The 12,624-nt window shown below is 39.5% G+C and overlaps 2 protein-coding genes across 4 annotated transcripts in view; one reads left to right on the top strand and one right to left on the bottom strand.

Moving 5' to 3' along the window:
• The first annotated feature begins 4,269 nt into the window (after window positions 1-4,269).
• Window positions 4,270-10,427, top strand: LOC135678741 (type I inositol polyphosphate 5-phosphatase 1-like). Its single transcript, XM_065191870.1, has 9 exons — window positions 4,270-4,501; window positions 4,591-4,765; window positions 6,831-6,918; window positions 7,039-7,143; window positions 7,435-8,263; window positions 9,217-9,401; window positions 9,484-9,592; window positions 9,799-9,941; window positions 10,063-10,427. The coding sequence occupies exons 1-9, from the start codon at window positions 4,352-4,354 to the stop codon at window positions 10,337-10,339; spliced, it is 2,061 nt and encodes a 686-aa protein (XP_065047942.1). The 5' UTR covers window positions 4,270-4,351; the 3' UTR covers window positions 10,340-10,427.
• A 935-nt stretch (window positions 10,428-11,362) lies between these two features.
• The window catches only part of LOC135678740 (uncharacterized), a 36,697-nt gene continuing 35,435 nt past the window's right edge, over window positions 11,363-12,624 (bottom strand). For all 3 annotated transcript variants that reach the window (XM_065191867.1, XM_065191868.1, XM_065191869.1), the window contains exon 26: window positions 11,363-12,382. In XM_065191867.1, coding sequence (XP_065047939.1) covers window positions 11,630-12,382 — 753 coding nt within the window. In that variant the 3' untranslated portion in view covers window positions 11,363-11,629. The remainder of the gene's footprint in view (window positions 12,383-12,624) is intronic.

Raw genomic sequence — 12,624 nt, 5'->3', positions numbered from 1 at the left:
ATGGGCATGAAAGTTAGTTTACTATTGTTATAATGTGATGATTATTTGATTATTATTATGTCCCAGTTTTAGTCACTCTCAATTTAGTATCTTAGAAACCATTGATCAGTTGCAAGCATACACAAGGCACGGATGGTCCACTTGCACTAGTCAGTCAACTCACATGAGCTGGCTCATTAGTCCCACACACACATCAAACCTTAGCTTCTCTCAAGAATTGGTTGGGTGCCATAGCAAATAATAGCACAAGATCTATAATATAAATTCCATGGAGCTCATAGAGGAGCCAAAGCCCCACAAGGTTTAGCAAACAAACATTTAGCATGTAAAAGACCTGCATATAAGAGGGAATATTTGTACCTATTAGGGATCAACAACTATCCCTTTATTCATATGGGCATCGTTCTGCTTATTGCCTTTCATGTTGCATATTATAGTAGATATTTCATATTAGCATTTGATATGATACATAACAGATGTATAGGCAAAGCTCTGTTTGTATATGTTTCTAAAATAATTTTGAAATTAAGCCTGTCATGTTGGAATGAGATTTTCCAATTGAAACAGAGTTTGATGAAGTGTTACTAGCTTTAGATTTCGGGAGTAGTGGTCATTGGCATGCCGTTTATATATGTTAGTCACAGCTTCAGGTTCTGTTTTGTTTTATTTCATTTATTTGCTTTTCTTCCTAGCTTAACTTTTGGAAAAGAGTAGCTGCTAGCTCGATTGGGGAATGAAGTCTAGACAATTACTATCAAGTGTATGTATTCTAGTATTAACTAGCAAGTAGTCATGAAAGGCAAAAATCAACATCACATAAATATATATAGGAAGAGTCTTAACTATCAAGTGGTCATTTAAGCATTTAATTTGCTTCCATCTTTCTGTCTCTCTTTTGGTTTCCCTTTTTGAACCCTTAACTATCAAGTGGTCTTAATTTTCTGTCTCTCTTTTGGTTTCTGACATAGATAGGACCATATGCATCCCCTGATGCTAGATCATGAACTTCACTCAAGATCCTGATCATATGCATGATTGCTTTGTTACCTGCGCCATTGGCTGAACTTAGCTTTGTAGTTATCACATTGCTTCATAAGAAAATGAGTATGTGTAGTGGCTCTAGTCAGATAAAGGAAAGGGAAGAGAAAAAAGAAAGATTTGGGTGGCAACTGAACTGACTTCTGGTACGAATTGTTCAAGTTGGTATTTAGATTCTGATCAAACCGTCAAAAACATACAGGAATAAGATGTCGGAATTGATTCGATTCTGATGCAATATAAGAATCGATTCTTTATGTTTGAGAGTCACTCTGGGTTCAATTCGAGGCACACCAAACGCTTTGTTAACAATTCGTTGTTTATGCGACTTGTCCATCTAATTGACTAGCACCGCACCCTATGTGGACATTTTATTTGATCTTAGAAAAGGACATGGAGATACATACCTCCATGATTTATTATTCAAGAGTTGCCCATCAGCGAATTTTTGGTATAATTCCTTTTTGTTTTCAGAGTGAAGATTGTCCTGTCCTGTCCTGTCCTGTCCTGTCCTGTCCTGTCCTTGTAAAAGATTAACGTATACTACCCACCTCCCATCTGTCGTAATTCACTTGGGCATCCCTCCGGACACTCTCATACTGCTGGTCCTCCCCTCTTTTGTAGAAAGTCTTTCGAGGACCACCTTATAGTGCCACGCACTGCTGGTCCCAGCGGTGTGTCCTGATCAGATTTTTCTTATAGTTTAGGACCGAATCTCTACTTATGATTGAGTCGTCTTGTTCTCGTGTGCATATAGTAACACCCCCATCTATTGTCAGATGGGATGCATTCCTTCCTTTCCTTTTATCAAGAGGAAAAACTCATTGCTAGTTTCATGCCCATGGATTGATAATGGATTATTTTTTAGTTTCATAGATAATAATATCAAAAGTACTTTTTTTTTTTTTTTAAGATATCAGGGTTAGGTATTTATTTTAAAAAATAAAATAAAATATACTTTTATTATATTAAATAATATATATATTACGCGTAGACTTGAACCTTAAAACTATCCCTATGTGTAATAATAAAGTAACAGAAGGTCACACATTATTTCACCGATACTACAAGTGAAATCAGCACGTCGGGGAAAGATCCCAAGCTTAGATAGAGGCTAAGCTAGTCGCTAACTGGTGCCACACTTTTATTCTCATCACATCATTCGTCTCACTTTCTCTTTTGCGAGCCCCCCAGTGCGTTCCAGTGAATCTTGTGTTCCATGTGATTAATAGATTGATGATCAAAATGGACCGCTTTAAAGCAGAGGGGACGGTAGGCAGTGACAAATCCACTCGTTGTATTCCCTCTCATCAGTCGCTTGATTTGATGGCGATCTTTTCTAATCATGCATGATGAATCAGTCCATCCTGGCTTTTACCATCTTTCACTACGCCTCTATTAAGCATATGACCATATTATTTGTCCGTTGGTGTGGAAAATATAGCGATGACTGTCGTGTACGGTTTCATCTGTATGGTTTTAACCTTCACCAGAAATTAATGGAAGCAACGCGGCAATCAACCATCTCATTTTGTTCCCTAGTTTTGACTGTACTAATCAGATTTCGAGAATTTACCATTTTGTAGATTGGAACACTGAACGTCCGGTCGCTGGCGAAGCACTCTTAGTGATGCTGACGAGTTTTAAGTACGTTTGTGTCCGTGGATCTCGTGCTCGTGAACGATGAATAACTGTGCATGTAACATATGCCGCCAATCGTAGTCAAGCGATCACCGTGTAACTTAGCATCTCACATTAATTTCTCTGTCGTTGCCTGTGGGCGGGATGCATTTGTCGCCGCTGCTTCCAACCACATGGCAGGTGGTGAGCGACATGAACTCCTCATAGTATTCTCTACCCGGCCAGAAAAAGGATACGCAATAGATATTTGGCTAATTACATACTATTATTATTCTTATAGTTTAACTTATTTAATATATTAATTTTTAAATTTAAAAAATTTATATTGAGATCGATATAGTTATAAAAGCGAACCAATTAATCTCATTTATCCTAACATCATCGATTTTATTGATAGAAGATACAGGTGCAAGAATAATATGAAAACGATATGAAAAAGATAATTTTAATGTCTTAATTACGTTTTCTTTCTTCTTTTATAGTGTTGATGGATGGCAGTGTTACTGAGTCCGTGGGTGACTATTGTGATTATGATTGATAAGAACGATGTGGTAGTCAGCGAGAACAATACGTGCAAAGAGATAGAAGGAAGAAAACGATGCAGATATCGATGTTTTGTATATGCGTCTGCGTAAATGCCACTATTTTGTATTTGCATTGGCATCGCACAAATGTAAAGTATTGCTCAGCATCTACATCGACATTGACGCGGATGCAAAAGCAGATGCAAAACGCTGCTCGGTATTTGTATCGATGTTGATGTAGATATAGATCAACGAAAGAAGGAAAAATGATGAGAGATCAGGAATGGGCAAGAAGGGGGAGGAGAAGAAAGAGGAAAGAGAGCAATGACAAGAGATGAGGCAAAGAGAGAGATAGAAGAGAAAAACGAAGATGTTATGTTCTGCATTTGCATCGATGCCAATGCAGATGTTGAGCAGTTATTTCGCCATAAATGCTAAGTGATGCCACTCTACATCTGTGTCGGCACTGATCAGATGCGAGCAACGCTTTGTATTTGCACTTGTATCTACGTCGATGCTAATACAGATATTGAACGATCATTTTTTCACTCTTTCTCTTCTTCTTTTTGCCTCACATCTTATAATCACTCTCCTTTTTTTTCTCTCCCCTTCCCTTTCTTCGATCCCTCATCCTTCTTCCCCCTTTCGTCATTCTACATCTGCATAAGCATCGATGCAGATATTGAGCGACTATTTCACCACAGATGCAAAGCGATGTCGATGTAGATATCGAGTGACAACGAGGTAGATGCAAAGTGTCGACATATGCGTCGTATCTTCCTTTTTATCTTTTAACTCATTTTTTATCGTTGCTCTTCCTCCTCTTCTCCCGTAAGGAGTTATAAAAATTACTTTTCTATCCAATATTTTCATACCATTTTTGTACATGTTGTCACGCATCTTCTATCAGTAAACCTTAGAGTAAATGTGATTTACTATAAATATGAAATATTTAATATAAATATGAAATATTTAATATAAATATTTTAATTCTAAAGATCCGGATGTTAAACGAGGATAATATGTAATAAGCACTGGATTCGAGATACATGCACAACAACGAAATAGAGGTCGCGATCCGGAGGGTCTTCAGGGGTGGATGCGGCCTTCTGATCTCTTTCCAACTTCCTTGCCGCTGCTCTTTAAAGATGGCGATTTTATTACCCTCTCAGCAAGCATCGGTTCATTCATTGCCAAGAAAGGGAGAAGAGAGTGGCGAGCAGCGGAGGAATATTATAGCCTACAGGCTGCTGCTTACTACGCCTAGGAAGATGCAGGCGCCAAAGAAGCCAGGAGAGGTTATGATAGGCTGACTGTTCTTTGATTTGTCATGTTTGTTTTCTTGAATTGTTTCTTGCGTTGCGTTTCAAACCGCTTCCGCTTGCAGGTCTTCTGGCCCAAGACAGTTCTCAAGAAATGGCTAAATCTCAGAACCAATGACTCCGAGTTCAGCGCCGACGAAGGCAGCAACGATAGCGGTCTTGAAGAAGATGATGGAGAGTGCGGTGGTTGTGAGGCGAACGAGGGGAAGAGAGCGAGACGGTTTCAGACTGAGGCAAACGGTACGTTTTGTGGATCTTTTAGCTCCTCTTCCACTTCATGAGCGAAGGGTGCACAGTTTTTGGTCTGGTAAGCAGTGAACAATATGGCCAGTCTTTGGTAATTTTCTGTCTTTCTTTCTTTCTTATCTTCACCGATAGAGACAGAACAAACAGTGAGTTATTTACGCGGTAAAAGTTGGGAACAGTTTCGCCATTATTGAAGCACCACCACTCACCGGCCTACCGACGCCACTGAACAAAAGTCCTTTGCCTCGCTCGTGCCCCTAATGCCTTGGTGGTGCTACAAAAGCTGCCACTTTTTGTTCCTTTTCCTGCCCTCGAAATCTGACTAATCATATATTACCAGCTAGATAGTTATAATTGATGTTTCGATCCTTACTCTTTAAAATTTTAAATTAATATTTTTATAATTATAAAAGTAAAATATTTAAATCTATTTATCCTAACGATATCAGTTTTATCAACGAAAACATAAAAACAAAAGATAAAAAGATAATTTTAATATTTAGTGACAGACGATGTCGATAGTGATGGACGGTGACATCACTAGCGTTGACGTTGATGTAGTTACCTAGCCACCTCCAACAATGATAATGTCCATTCTTATTGTGATGCCACCCACCTCTACGAGGAGCATGTTACCGACCTCATCGTCACCCGCCTAACACCGCTCTACATCTATATCAACACTAACATAGTTGTTGAGCAAATGTTGGTGACTGTCGCAGCATCTACAACGAAGATGGTGGTCGTCTTGCCACTGACCCATTAGGTGGATCCCAATCTCAGCCCGGGGTTGTTAGAGCTCCTATCACTCCCTCATTATCATGTTAATTCCAATACCATCTCTTATTGAGAGACTCTTTTGTCACTCTGCATTTATATTGACATCGACATAGTTATCAAACAACGAAAGGGTCACTCAACATTTGCGTTAGCGTTGATGCAGATATAGAGTAACGTGAGGCAGCCGATAATGAGGTTAGCGGCATGCTCTTCATGGAAGCAAGTGACATCATAATGAGAGCAAACCTTATCATCATCGAAGGTGGCCAGGCTACTACGTCGGTATCGACACCAACGATGATGCCATCTGTTACCACTAATGTTATCCATCACTGAATGTTAAAATTATCATTTATCCGTTTTTATGTTTACGTCAATAAAACTAATATCGTTAGGATAAATAAATCGAGATGTTTAACTTTAGTAATTACAAAGATGCCAATGTAACTTTTTAAAATATAGGGATGAAGATGTTAAAGATAATTAACAATAAGAGTAATCTATAATTAGCCCCACCAAATCTTCGAGGAGCTCATCAAGCATAGGTGTACTTGAACTTATGTTATCACTCATTCTGTATTACTTTCACGTTATTACTAATAGAAGGAGAAAATAAGTGTTAGTTAAGTGTTCCTTAGCCTGACCTAACCATCCAAGGTTTATCTTAGTGGTTGAGACTCATAAAGAGACATTCCAATCCAAAACGGCCTAATATAAACTTTGTCTCACGTTTCTCTTTGCAATGAATCGAAAACTATGATGACCTTTCCAAATGAAACTTCCCACTTTGAAGATTGGTGTAGAGTTGATGATTTGTTATATTATTCCATCAATTTTTTCTTAAAGAAAACTTCCAAATAAGCCCTTCAAGCATAATCAATTCAACCCAAAACTCTAATCTTATTAGGTTGTAAGTCAAAACCCATATATATAACTATATTCTAATTAGTTAATCTTTTTTCATCTCATACACTTGAATATTTTTAATAATATAAATATAAAAAAAAAAGATTGATATGAAGAAGAGAAAAAAATGATAAAGAATCTTTCAAAGTTCATGGAGTCATTATTAAGTAACAATGTGACTACGAAAGTAAGTACAAAAAAAGAAGTGGATTGATATGTGAGAATACTTGTTGCCATCACACCTCCGCTCTATCCGCCATGATTGTCGTGTTATCTCCTTATGTTCTCTACCCATCAGCTCCATACTGTTTAACGTGATATCCCTCGCGTACTTCCTCTCTCCCGTGGGTAACTTAATGGCCTCCTGCTGCAGATGACAACCTCGAGAGCATCCCCTACAAGTTGAAGAGGAGGAACTCGGAGACCCTTCGCGCACAGTATATTAACACCAAGGAACTCAGGCAAGTGTCTACTTGGTTATGTCATTTTTGGCAAACACTAGATTGGTCCTCGTTCTCGAGCATATTAGAGTTCCGTTCTCCTACGAGAGATTTGAAGCTTTTTGGGTTTTGGCTCGTCAGGGTCTGCATCGGGACATGGAATGTCGGGGGCCAATTTCCACCGGAGAACCTGGACGTATCAGAGTGGGTAGATATGGAGGAGCCTGCTGATATCTACGCACTCGGGTAAACCAGAACTTGTAGCTTAAATCAACCAAGCAGCAATTGATCTTAGTCTGCATATGTTACACTTGCCGGTGCAAGTCTTGACAACGTGATATTTAATGCCATTTTGCTTAGAATTAATTACATCAGCTGCACTAGTGATTATGCTTACGAGTTGTTTGAATCTTGTCGTGTATTATCGACTCCTTTTTTGTTTGTGTGTGTGCCTTTTGATGCTAAATCCCTGATCTCGATTTACATGTGTTTCTTAGACACGAATGTGGTGATCTTGATGTGAGATTTCTGATGCAGTATACAAGAAATTGTCCCCTTAAATGCGGGCAATATCTTTGGCGCCGAGGACAGTCGCCCAGTTACAAAATGGGAAGATCTCATTCGTGACACACTAAATAGGATTCGGCCCATCAAACCGAAGTACAAATGTTACAGCGATCCTCCTTCTCCATCCCGGTTCGAGACATCAGCAGATGCTACCATCACCATGGACGAACTGCTCTCTGAGACTGACAGTGACGACGATGAAGAACAACTTTTCAGTCATACTGGCAGCAACGTCGAGAACCCTACGAGTGCTGATGATTCGAAAAGCTCTCTGGATTCTAATTCTGATCATGCTGAATCAGACCCACCACAGGAACTTGATCCGACTAAGCCACCCACCACGAAGAGATTACAAAGGCTGAATCACTTCACTTTGTTAGATTATGATGTGAACTCAGCAACAACAACAACAACGACCCAGCAAAAGAAGCTGCTGAAGACTCTCAGCACCGCAGAGAGGATTGGGTTGATCTGGCCAGAACAGCCATTAGACTTGTTACCCGAGCATGCTTTAAACAAGGCATGTTCCTTTAGGTCAAATAAGTCTTTCAGAACTCACAATCCATTCAATCCGGTGCGTGGTGAGCTCAAGGAGTCATCAGAGATTGGTTTGGTTCCTGAGCTTGACTTGAACGTTGTCAGGTGTAGAAAGAAAAGACTGGCTTTTGTGAGGATAATAAGCAAACAAATGGTCGGAATCTACCTCTCATTATGGGTCCGCCGCAGCCTGAGGAAGCACATCCGCAACTTGAAGGTGTCTACTGTCGGTGTGGGTGTAATGGGTTACATCGGCAACAAAGTAAGTTTCCTCTCCTATCTTGACTGTGTTGAGATTAGAATAAGTTCCCTCTGTAGAATTTTTGTGTACTTCGATTCAGCATAGACAAATTTTAAATATTATTTTTTTATAAAAGAAAAGTAATTTCATTAGATGTCAAACTGTTCTGGAAACAAAAGTTAGAGGCTGTAATTGTCTAACAAAATCACCTTCCCAGAAGGCTACATGGTTAGTCACCATGCCCCAATTACCTACCCTATATGTCGAATCATTAAGATTTCAGTGTATAGGTTGAAACTCGATAATATTGACCTCCTTCACCAACTTTACCATGTCACTGAATAGGTTCCAAAGGTAGAAGAAGAAGACACATGTCTATGATAATAGATAGAATTGTGCTATCACACTATCTGACCCGATCAATTGGGCTTTACTGCATATGAGGTGTAGCCAAATGATGGTCACGCCAATGATAAATTATGTAAGTTCTGATTCCATCCATAGGTAATTTTTTTTTCTTCGCGACCCTTATTATGCTTTATTACTATGTCGATTCTAATATCAAAATATCATATGAGGCTAACTAGCTTATCAACTTTATTGAACCTAAATCACTTATCAAAATATTTTGGATGATAGTAATAATAATATATTCATTAGAATCTTACGAGTAAATGTTAGTTTTATCCATTTTCGATGTAGGACTAATCATTATAAGTTACGATAATGATAATCTTTTTTGTTAATCCATGTTTAGCATACGATAATAGTTATTATTGTCCTAAACTAAATATTGTTGCTGATGTTTATTACCTGTATGGAGTTATCGTCAATAATCATGCAAGTGAGTTTGAGACATGTACTGTATCCTGAACACAGATCGTCACTATGACATTCATGTAATGAGCTGGATAAATAATTGCGTGCTGCGGCAGCATATATACAATCTGTTGATTACTTCGAATATGATGCAGGGCTCCATATCAGTCAGCATGTCAGTCTATCAAACGCTCTTTTGCTTCATATGTAGCCACCTATCGTCAGGTCAACAAAGTGGGGACGAACTCCGAAGGAATGCAGATGTGCAAGAAATCCATCGCAGAACCCAGTTTAGCAAGGTTGCTCGTATGGGAATGCCCCAAACAATCCATGACCATGAGTGAGTTGAAACTCTCTTATCTTTCTCCGATTTGATCTTCGATCTGATACTGTTTCTCAACTCCGAGATCTTATTTTCACAGAAGAATTTTCTGGCTGGGAGATCTAAACTACCGCATCGACTTGTCATTTGAGAGAACACACGAACTTATTGCCAGCAAAAATTGGAGTATGTTGGAAGGAAGGGACCAGGTAGTGTAACATTGGATAACGGAACCCATTGTTCATGTCTTTGCTGTCTACTATGATTTCTCTGGTTGGAAAGGGCAATTCCAAACCCCAGATGACGACGCTGTACGTGTTTTGACAATGTGCAGCATGCATTTCTTACATGATAAGTGCAGAACTCTTTGCATAGTACATGAAATGACTTCTGCCGATACCCTATTCCGTGGCAGCTGAAGCGGGAGCTGAAGAAAGGACGCGCTTTTGATGGGTGGTCAGAGGGTGCAATAGACTTTCCACCAACCTACAAGTACGAGTTCAACTCCACAACCTACGTCGGACACGACCACAGGGGAGGAAGGAGAAATCCAGCTTGGTATGTATGAGCTTATAATTCTCATCGGTGACGACATGCCTGTACGCATTTCAGCTTCTACTTGTTTTCGGTGATGGGTGGTATGGATGAGAGTTGTGACTAAGTACCGTTGCCACCTCAGGTGCGACCGCATTCTTTCGTTCGGAAAGGGTGTGAGGCTTCTGAGCTACATAAGATCCGAACTGAAGCTTTCAGATCACCGTCCTGTCACCGCCATTTTCATGGCTGAGGTTGAGGTATTCTGTCACAGAAAACTGCAGAAGGCTCTGAGTCTAACAGATGCAGAGGTAGAAGATGGACAAACGTTGCCGGATTTGGATTTCAATCATGAGATGGGCCATCCAGTCCCAGGGGAAGTGAGTTGTGTATTCTACCATAACAAGCATTCTTTCATTTAGTTACTGTCACCCCTTATTTTAGCTAAACCAATAAAACACCACAAAGAACGCATGGTGAAGCATGATCTAGTTAATTTAATGAGCCTGGAATTATAAATGGATAATTTTTTTTAACCGTTTATTCAGGATGTCATATAGAATGTCGATAGAAATAAAAAAAAAATTAACTAATTCAAATATTGAATTTATCTTGTCGAGTGTGTCGCGTGTGTCCGCGACGTAATCTTACACAAACGCGAAATAGGACCTCGATTGTCTCCGGATCAATATTCATATCAAACAACTAATATCTAAATTAATACTTGATTATCATGTTCAAAAACTTATATTTAATAATAGTCCAAGAAAACTTCAAATATTTCTGGATCAATACTTGGAGAATAAACTTGCTTGAAGGTTAAGGAATTCAAATACGAAAACAAATGAGTAAATATTCACACTTCTCTTTGGTTAACTATAGCTCATTTACAACAATCCTTCTGCAAGGAATGCAACAATCTCTGATGGTCATCGACTCCAGTACTTATGCAAAGAATGCAACAATCCTTTCATACACGAGGCTGCGTTGACACTGCCCTTGAGCGACGATCACAGATCCTGTCTTCCAAGATTACAGTATCATGTTACAACGTTCTTGTCAGAGTCATGCAAATTGAACAAAAGTTAATTTCTCGTCTCTGTTGACATTATAATGCCTCATTCTTATCTATTGGAATCTTCCTTCCTCCACATCAAGATGGGTTAGGACAAACGTTGATCCTTATTACATATTCGTGAAGAATTCATAGCAATATCCTCCCAGTAAAAAGAAATTAATGACAATTCTGTTCTTCCAGTACAAATAATGACAAAAACGATATTAGGAACTCAGGTATCAAACACTGGATTCCTCGGCTCCACCCAGAATCAGCTTTTATCGTGCACAATGTTCTTGGATAAAGCTATATTGCATTGTGCATCACAAAATTGCATGATACAACAGTTTCATATACAGCAAATTTGCTTTACATCAGAAGCAGACCATCAGCAACCCCAATAGTATCTTCTGATTTTAAAATATATATATATATGTTCCACATTGACCACTTACAATGCTCATATATCTTTGCCAAAAGAATACCAATCACTCAATAAGCATTTACATTCGAAAAACAAGGTCAAAAAAATAACCTCTACTTGCTCTTCAGACCACCAGAGTAATGAGCACTCAAATCTAATGCCAGCGCATGTACACAGCCATGATGCCCAATCTCGAGAAGAATATCCACGAAAATCTCATGTGAAAGAATTCTACATAAGGGGTAAGTAAGCCCCGCCATGACCCCTCCTCAAGATAAGGGGCCCAGCATTCTCTGGAACCTTATCCATCACCTTCATGCATGCATTAGTCACATCCAGAAATCCTGTTGCTGTCGTTGCCAACTGCATCCTCAGTCTCAGGTCTCTTGTCCTCTTCAGCAGGGTTCTGAATGACCTGCCTAAATGCTTAATCCACTCAGCAGGCAGCCCTCCTGGAGAGAGCCACACAGAAAAATGAGATTGATCCCCTCTGGCTGCAACCTCACTCCGGTAGTACCTTGCCAGCTCTAGAAGCATCGTTGGCTGTAATGGAAGCACTGCTACAAACTCCGCCACAAACTGTTCAATTAGGTCAGGTTTCAACATCTGGTTCCATAGTACTGGAGCCCACTCACTGGGCTGGTTTAGTTTGTATGCTTCTGCCACAATTAGGGCCTCCTGAAAACGAGACTGCTCTACAAGCACCCTACGAGCCTTGGTTTCTGGGAGTGCAATCCAGTTGATGTCAGGGATCCTGATCTGAAGGGAGAGGAGGGAAGCTTGGGCGCAAGCATTATGAGTTTTCTGCCCTGCATCAATACCGGAAAGGACTTCAGCAGCCTCGATATAATGGCACATGGCATCAAGCAGGTATTCAGTTCGAAGATCCTTGTCACGACAAGAGAGCCACTGCTGCATGTACTGCAAGGATCGAGACTCAAGAAGCGAAGCTGTCTCATGCTTCATGTCAAAATGGTTATAGACCTGTATGAGAAAAGGAGAAAATTACTGGAAACATTCTCTATATTTCCGCTCTGCACACTTCCACAAAACAGTTAAGAAAAGCTTATTTTAAATGGCTAAGATGCAACATGTAGTATTCAGAAGTGTAAAGCCACACCAGTTGAAGGTTGGTGCAAATGGCGACCGACAAACCTAATAAAAAAATAATAATCAGATAATCCTTGTAATTTATAGTTATAATAACCTGAAATGTTTCAACCAAG

Source organism: Musa acuminata, chromosome BXJ1-7, assembly GCF_036884655.1.
Source record: "Musa acuminata AAA Group cultivar baxijiao chromosome BXJ1-7, Cavendish_Baxijiao_AAA, whole genome shotgun sequence".
Taxonomy (NCBI): Eukaryota; Viridiplantae; Streptophyta; class Magnoliopsida; order Zingiberales; family Musaceae; genus Musa; species Musa acuminata.
This window is presented reverse-complemented; position numbering and strand designations above follow the sequence as displayed.

Excerpts from the sequence above, each read along its gene's own strand:
- LOC135678741 (XM_065191870.1), top strand. The coding sequence starts at position 4,352 with ATGGCGATTTTATTACCCTCTCAGCAAGCATCGGTTCATTCATTGCCA. Across the intron at positions 4,766-6,830 it reads GTTTCAGACTGAGGCAAACG|ATGACAACCTCGAGAGCATC; the intron begins GTACGTTTTGTG and ends CTCCTGCTGCAG. Across the intron at positions 6,919-7,038 it reads ATTAACACCAAGGAACTCAG|GGTCTGCATCGGGACATGGA; the intron begins GCAAGTGTCTAC and ends TTGGCTCGTCAG.